Source organism: Formica exsecta, unplaced genomic scaffold (genome assembly GCF_003651465.1).
Source record: "Formica exsecta isolate Colony F162 unplaced genomic scaffold, ASM365146v1 scaffold363, whole genome shotgun sequence".
NCBI lineage: Eukaryota > Metazoa > Arthropoda > Insecta > Hymenoptera > Formicidae > Formica > Formica exsecta.
This window is the reverse complement of record NW_021850877.1, coordinates 204946-213035: the sequence shown is the minus strand read 5'-3', so window position 1 is coordinate 213035 and position 8090 is coordinate 204946. Positions and strand designations below refer to the sequence as shown.

General features: G+C 42.5%; 1 protein-coding gene across 1 annotated transcript in view; it reads right to left on the bottom strand.

The window, feature by feature from the left end:
- Positions 1–4391: 4391 nt before the first annotated feature.
- The window catches only part of LOC115239009 (short stature homeobox protein 2-like), a 10759-nt gene continuing 7060 nt past the window's right edge, over positions 4392–8090 (bottom strand). The window contains exons 3-4 of the mRNA XM_029813291.1: positions 5038–5271; positions 4392–4759 (exon numbers count right to left, since the gene is read on the bottom strand). Coding sequence (XP_029669151.1) covers positions 4392–4759; positions 5038–5271 — 602 coding nt within the window. The remainder of the gene's footprint in view (positions 4760–5037; positions 5272–8090) is intronic.

The window sequence follows — 8090 nt, the reverse complement described above, 5'->3', positions numbered from 1 at the left end:
AATAATATAAAACTTAATAATAATAAAAATAATCTTATAATTTTATAAAAATAATAAAATATTATCTTTCAGCAAGAAATATAATATATACCCGCGCGCACGATGTATAGACATATTTTAATATCAAAAATATATCCTTCCCTGATAAAATAAAAAAATATAGACAGAAATATTACAATAGAGAAAATGATGCATCTTATGATGTGCATGGTCAAAGATTACGACCTATTTTATTCAGTGTACGTATATCTCAGGATGTTTTAGAGAAGAGAGATCGACTAATGGTGATCGGGGCTGGTAATTCCTCTCGCGAGATAAACAGTATCCAGCGGCAGGTCTACGATATCGCGATTTACGAGTAGCTGCTCGGCGTATACGCTGCTACGCGCGTCGCATTAAATAATAATGCCAGTGATTGCTGCTAGAGCTGCCCGCCGAGACGAACTGTGAGCCAGTAAGAACGAGGAAGCGAGAGAGAGAGAGAGAGAGAGAGGGGGCGAGGGGGGAAACCGGTAAGGGCGGAGAAGACGCGTTGCCTCTATACCCCCGCCAGATATATCATCGCCTGGCAGTTATGTGTGTCATGAATTTTAGATTATCCTTGGATTAGATTAAGGCACGCGGAGGCCGGAAGGAGCGGCGACCCAGAGCAAGCGGCCCCTTGGCCCGCCAGTCAGTGCGCGAGGCTGAATTATTTCCAAATCTCGCACAGCATCCCCGTCCCTCCCTCCCGTCTCGATCGCGCCGTCGGAATTGTGGGATTGATCTGTTGCCGCGAGTTTTTCGCCGATGATCCGACTAAGCTGTTAGGGTGTTGAATTTCGACCTGATAATCTCTTAGAGTCACGTATAATGAAACTTTAACATCAAGGGAGAGATAAATATATGTATACAAAATAAATATATAATCAAATTCATCATTTTCGAATAATCTAACAAGAGGTAGAACGATTTATTAAAGTAAAGAAGGTATCTCTGTCTTTCAAGCAGATATTATACCGAAAGTATTATTCTAAATAGAAACATTTTTCTTTTTATAAATAATTTTATATGTTTCTTTTTGGATATATAATCGCGTATTTCTCTTATCCTTTTGTAGATAACATTATTACTATTATTTATATATATATGTAATTAATTAATATATAAAATTGATAATATTTTGATATAATAACACTGCCGATTCTGCAACATTTTCGAGAAATCACGTCCCCCCCTTGCGCATTCCCGATTATGTATTCCCCTCTTCATCCCCTCTGAGAGGATGAGAGGGCGGAGATAATTGATGACGGTAGCTGGTTTTCGTGGGACATTATATCGCAGTTACGAGTTTTCACTCCCCCTTCTCCCACTCGTGCGCCACGAATGCGCAATGTACGAACAACAGGATCTCGTTGTAGTGGGGAGAATATCCCAGGGGTGGTTTCCACCCCTTGCTGGCCCCACGTGACCCCGGCCAGACAAACGACGGCCAATTTACGAGCAATAGGAAAAACTTCTTAAAACTCGGATTAAAATGAGCGAAGAGGGGAAGAGAAAGGGAGAGAGAGAGAGAGAGAGGTGCTTTCCCTCCTTCGGCGCCCTCCGAATTATCCCGGGATACGAGAGGGTTTTATTTTATTCCTGAAATCGTCGCGGGGGTGAAAAGGGCGAATGGGGCTCTTGGCCCTGGCCTTGCGCCTTTATTATTATATCTCTCTACTGCTCGTGGATGAGGTGGAGCTTCATTATTTTTACTGTTACGCGAGTTACGGTAAATTACTGTTAATTCCATCTTCGTTTGTCCGAATTGTACTATTAATGTTCATATAATCGTCGATAATAATTTCACAACTCGAATAGACTCGTTTTTATATTGTTTCGTAAAAGTTGCTTAAAAATTTAAGATATTGAAATATAAAAAGAAAAATTGTGTCAAAGCTTTAAATCCGCTGCGATGGAGATATCTATGATATTATAATTAAAAGTTTTAACTAATCTTTATATTTTGATAAAGATCAGATGTCATTTTTAAAGTTATGCATGTTTTTTCGCAAAAATTCACGATAACCTTTTATGAAGACTGAAGAGGGAAAAAAATGTCATTTCATCTCTATTACTCTCTCGGAACGAAGTAATAGATTAATGAAATTTGGTGGAAATCGCCAAATTGATTACATAGATAACTGAATCGGCGCGTCTATCGATTAGTCGATTCGTCGTCGTGTTTTTACATAAACAAATCACTTCGATCAACTTGTCCCTTTAGCGGTGAGGTAATTTACAATATGAGTCGGTTCCATACGTTTCTTCTCAATACTTGCTGAGTATCTTGCTGTAAACGTATTAAATTTTAATGTGCTTGCGTATGTAGTAGATAATTGACACAAATATTACTTTAATTTAATTAATTTTAATATAATAAAAATATTTTTGACAATCTTTATATATTTTAAAAAACTTTATACTGAAATTTAGAAAAATTTAATATCGATTAACGCGAGATTGTAAGTTACCGTTGCAGAATGGAGCCTGCGGCCGTAAAACGACCGAATTATAGACTTTTCTTTTTTATGCACGACGGCTATAAAAAGCTTTTGGGTCGTATACGTTAAAGCAGTCGTTGTGCGCCGGCATTCTTTTTAATTAAAGTCGCTAATCAAATCACGATCACGCGACGTTGCTTCGACCTATCGAGGCGCGCGGATGGGACGATAACGATCCCCCGGGGATGGTCGGAATAAATCCGTGTTAACACAATTATCACTCTCTCCCCCGAGGTGCATGTCTGATTTATCCGCGAGCATGCACCGGAAGATGTTTCATATCGTGATAATTTTTCACAATAACGTGTTTCGAATACGGTAAACGCCGATATCTCCCATCGCGCGCGTATGTATGCGATAGTAAATACTTAATATCGTACCTCAGCATTTGCGTACTCAGGATATGATATATGTCGCGCGAGAAAGCCCTTTTGCGTTTAAAAATATGACATGTGATATATTAATCGCGCTGTAAAATGAGACACGAGCGAGCGCAATTTGCGTGGAAATGGGTTGGACGAATTACCAGAGACTCGAGGAACACGCGCGCTTTTTGGTGCACCTCGCTTCTGAGAGTGGGAGAGACAATAACGGCGCCCCGGGGACGACCCCGGGGTAACGCGATTACGCGGCACGGCGCTACTCTCTCTCTCTCTCTCTCTCTCTCTCTCTCTCTCTCTCTCTCGAAGCGGTTCGCCCGGCTTGATTTATCCGCATAGCCACGCGTTATTGCATTAGCGCCCCGACGGCGATGCCCGCCGTCCCTCGCTCGCTTCGCCGGCGACGAATGCGAGAAGTCGTCCGTCCACCCACCCGTGAATCATCTACGGGAGAGTTACGTCTTGCACGCCGCTGCCAGGACGCGGCGATCTATAATTCCCTTTCGCGGTTGGTCAGCGATCCTGGCGCATCTTGGAGTTCTCCCTCGTGGACTAATGTCGTCGGCGAGTATCGAGATGCGACTCTAACGTGCCTCGATGTTTCCTTAAATTCTCTCGTTGAAAAATACGTCATTCTGATAAATCTTTTTCGGGACTTGAATGTGTGCCCTCGCACATACATGAGCATACACGTTAAATCTCGGCTCCGAACTACCGCCCGCTAATTCGAGGAAAGAGCTGGTTCGAGAATAGGTGACAATAAACTATACATTAATGTCGCCTTCTTAATGTTATCGGCGCTGATTAAGCCTCCGATCGCGATTTTGCATCACAGTTCTACGACACGGAGCGCGTCAATCGGGATACAAAGCGAGATTCCCGATCCTGTATACGTTATATTACATATTTCCCGCTGCGTCTTTTACTTTATACACATTGTTGAGTGTCCTTTTGTACTTCTCAGACGCTTCGGCACGTCGCGGATGAAGGAATACACGTGTGTCGTTTTTTAATAATCTATACACGGGCGAATTTCTGCACAGGATAATAATGACACATGTAATTTGTGATTTTAACCGCGTAGATAGCTGCAGCTGGGCAACTAAAGCCATACTTTCTCAGGATCAACTGAATTAAAATTAAACATGGACGCAATTACAATTTCTGAATATTTTATATTTTATATCTATTAAAATTTACCACAGATGTGAAGACTATTTTCGCCCGTATAAAGATCTTAACAAACGAACGACAACAACGAGCGTCCCGATTCGCTTCAACGTAAGATACATATTCTTCTTTACGGCATTAGAAATTGAGCTGACCGCGATTATAGTTCACTTCCGCTCCTTTCTTCTAAATCACACCTCGACGAATGTATGAATCCTCTTCGGAGAGCATACTCACCGCTTTCACCCCCGCACACCTCTTCATCCCCGTTGAGTCCTCTTCGTCCGAGACATACCATCCCGCGACGTAGCGTACCTTACGCGGGCCTGTCGAGCCCTAAGGCCTCCTGGTGTCGCCTCGCCTTCAACCTCAAATCCGCGATGCTGCTGTTCTTCGAGCGGGCTGCCGCGGCGGCCAGCGACGCTGCCAGACTCAACGGATGAGGGGGATGACCGGCCGACGGTGCCGAGGGTGGCGGTGGCGGCAAACAGAAGAGACCGCCAGCCGCTGCGTAGTGTAGGACAGCCGGATCGAAAGCCGAGCCCACTGTCACACTCGCGGCACCTGTTCCCTGCATCGGCGGCGGCGGATGCAATCTGAGCGCCGGCAGATATGGTGCTACCCGGCACGGTTCCAACGTCGTCGGCGGGCTACGCGGTGCCAGTACCATACTCCCAGCGACGCCTGCGAAAAGATTTAAATTTCAAGAATCTGATCTGAATCCTTCCCGATTGATCCCTCAATCCCGATTGAGCCTGAACCAGCAGACTTATGATACAAAATTTATATTTTTCCGTTTGATTTAATTTATATATATAATATTTCTCTCTGGATATCTCTATAGTCAAATTTTGTAAAAAAAATTCCCTGGAAATTCTTTGATCTTACAGATATTTTTATTCAAAATTCCAGGTAAAGAGAATATTTTAAAAATTGTTTCTGTTTGCAACAGCTTATTTCACCTTTATGCAATTGGCTCTCGTGCTTACGGCACTTGGCGCGTCGATTCTGGAACCAGACTTGCACCCTCGCTTCGCTGAGACCGAGTCGCTGACTTAACTCTTCTCTCATGAACGCGTCAGGATAGTGCGTCTCGTCAAAGAGTCTCTCGAGCTCGGCCAACTGCTCAATGGTAAAGTTCGTTCGCGATCTCCTCTGCTTGCCGTTGCCGTTTCCGTTGTTCCGACAATTGGATCCTATAAAATTAACTATTAGCGAGCAAACGTGAAAAAAACACCTTACATAAAGTTAAAACTAAAAAAAATAATTATTATCTCTCCTCGCCCCTTCTATTATTTTAAAAATGATACCATAGAATGAGAAAGAGAAAGAGAGAGAGAGAAAGAGAGAGAGAGAGAGAGAATTCGTCGATCGGAAACTTCTCCTGTCGAGAATAGAAATCCGAATGTCGTGAGTCATCATCGGAAACGTGAAGCGAGAAAAAGAGAAGGGTGGTTTTCGTCGCGCGATGATTAATTCACGGGGACGAATGCGCGACCGGCGAACGACCAGATCGAAGAGCGACGTGCTACCAAATTGATCTCCGCCAAGTAGTTCACGGACCATTTCTTTCACAGTCTGGACGCCATCAACATATATCTTGCCACCTTATGAGAATCTTATTCAAATCGAGATGCCGGATACGGCGTCTCTAATTGGATGACATTAGACAAACGTACCTCGCATCTCTCGCGAGGGAGATGCAACGACGCGGAAGTTATTTTTCTCCCCGACACCAACTAAAGAACTATAAAACTATGAGTATAAAAGCTGATTTTTATATTCATACGCAGTGTGAATTGTATATAGAGCGTGTACGAGAGCGTGTTAATTGCGTGTTAAACCTGCATGGTATCGCATCGAGAGCATCCTCGCGCGGAAGATTCCATCGGACAGATGCAGAAAGGCGAAGGTGGAGGGTGATTAAGGTGAGAGTACGAGCTTTCCTCTCCCTCCCCCCTCCCCAGCCCTTCGTCCCAGCGGAGAGGGTGGGGATGACTAACGACCCGGTATAAGACTGCGTAGCTCACCACTTTGCTAAATTATATAAATCACATCCCCTTCGTCAAGGGCTCTTACGCGAGACACTTAATCCACCTCTGTCCCCCTTCCTCTCCCTTCTCGTCCGGATTTCCTCGCCTCTTTTACGTCGGCAACACCTCGAAGAGCCGTAGTACCGTAGTTACTTTACATTAAGCGACCATTAATTAAATCGTATGGCCGTTAATTATCCGTGAGCGTCTCTCTAACTCGCGGCGATGCTTGCGGCCGCTCTAATACGATGCGCCGAGAAAGTTCTTCGCGCGTCGGCATCCTCTCGTCCTTCTTTCAAGATAGTTATCCTATTTTTTTGCCCGTTCAAACATCCTTTATATATATGCGCTTTTATCATCTTTTCTCATCGTTCTTGATAATTTTTACAAATTTTAAAAGACCTGAAAGTAAAATTATGAATGAAAGAAAATTAATGAAATAAACAAGGATCAAATAATAATTTGTAAATCTTTATAGAATCTATAATAATCAGATTATCCTATTTTTCTTCACAATATTAATCATTTTTACAATATATTGAGAATATTAAGAATTAAAAATCATGATAATTATATTTAAAAAAAAAAAAAAAAAAAAAAAAACGAAACGAAGCGTTTTACGCAGTCTACGCGGACGCTTTTACGCGCCGGCGCGATCGCCATGCGGCATTGCGTACGCGGCCCCGTTTTAATCAATTAACGCGTATCCGCGTAATCCAATCTGAACCCTGAGGCTGGATACGCACAGCCCGCATCCATATGTACAGCGGCGGTTTAAAACCACTTCCCCTTTCCGCTCCAAAATAACTTGCGCGGTTTTCGACGCCCCTCGTCCGCGCCCGCGTTAGCATAAACCCACGGGGAGCAACACATACGCGCCTTGTCGCAGTCATTAACTCGAACGTGTCAGTTGTTTATTCCCGTGAGGGAGAAAATCGGCATCGTCAGAATTCCCGCTTTATTCTTCACACTTTCGTCATTTTATAAAATGTTACTTTCTGCGAGAAGATATAGTAAATTATAATATTACAATTATATATGTCATAATAATGATGATAATAATTATAATTATTATTATATAATAAAAATAATTATAATATATAAGAAATAAGTATAATGTATGTCAACTTCGGCAATCAACATTTTTTTAGGGATTCTACGATGTTTTCCAAATCCGAAATAACACATTTCCTTAAATCATCTTGTCCGTATCATTCGAGTATATCTCGAACGTCTCAGTTCGAGGTGCAAAATCGTAGCTGCCGAACGTTAACCGATACTTCGTACAGATCGAGACAGCGAGAGAGATTCTACAGCGAAATAGGAGACAGATAGCACCGAACCCTGCTGGAAAACCCAAAGCAATCACACTCGGACGCAAGGGGTCACTAATTCGATTACTAAGAGCGCTGCCCTCTTGGCCTGATCCAGTTAAGCCACCCTCGGACCGGCCACCACCTTGGCTATACTATTTTTCTCCCTCCAAAACGAGCCGAGATACCGCGGCCATTAGACGTATAAAAGCGTCGTCGTATCCCAAGTATCGTAGTCGCTGCATATGGCACACTGTCCCATGAATACGCAAGAAGCAGAGGGGGGCTTTTAAATCTGCAATCACTTATCGCTTAATGAAGCAAAGTGGCCCGCGTGCCGCTTGTACCCTTCGAGCAGTTTAACCGCTTGTCGCATAATTCTTTCCAAATTTGAGTAATCATAGAATCACTTGACATCTGCAAAATATATATATATGTAGTTAGTTATACTATTTAGTTAACTTTCTCTTTCTCTTTTTAATTAATTTAAATTTAATTACCAAATTTGAATAAATTACCAAAATTGAATAGTTAATCATAACTGTAAATTATAATATCTTTAAATATTGTTTTCACAAAACGAGCGCTTCGCATCTTAATATTTTCGCCCGCAGCAGTTTTATATTTATGCAAATATATATTTTAAAGCTACACACACACACACACACA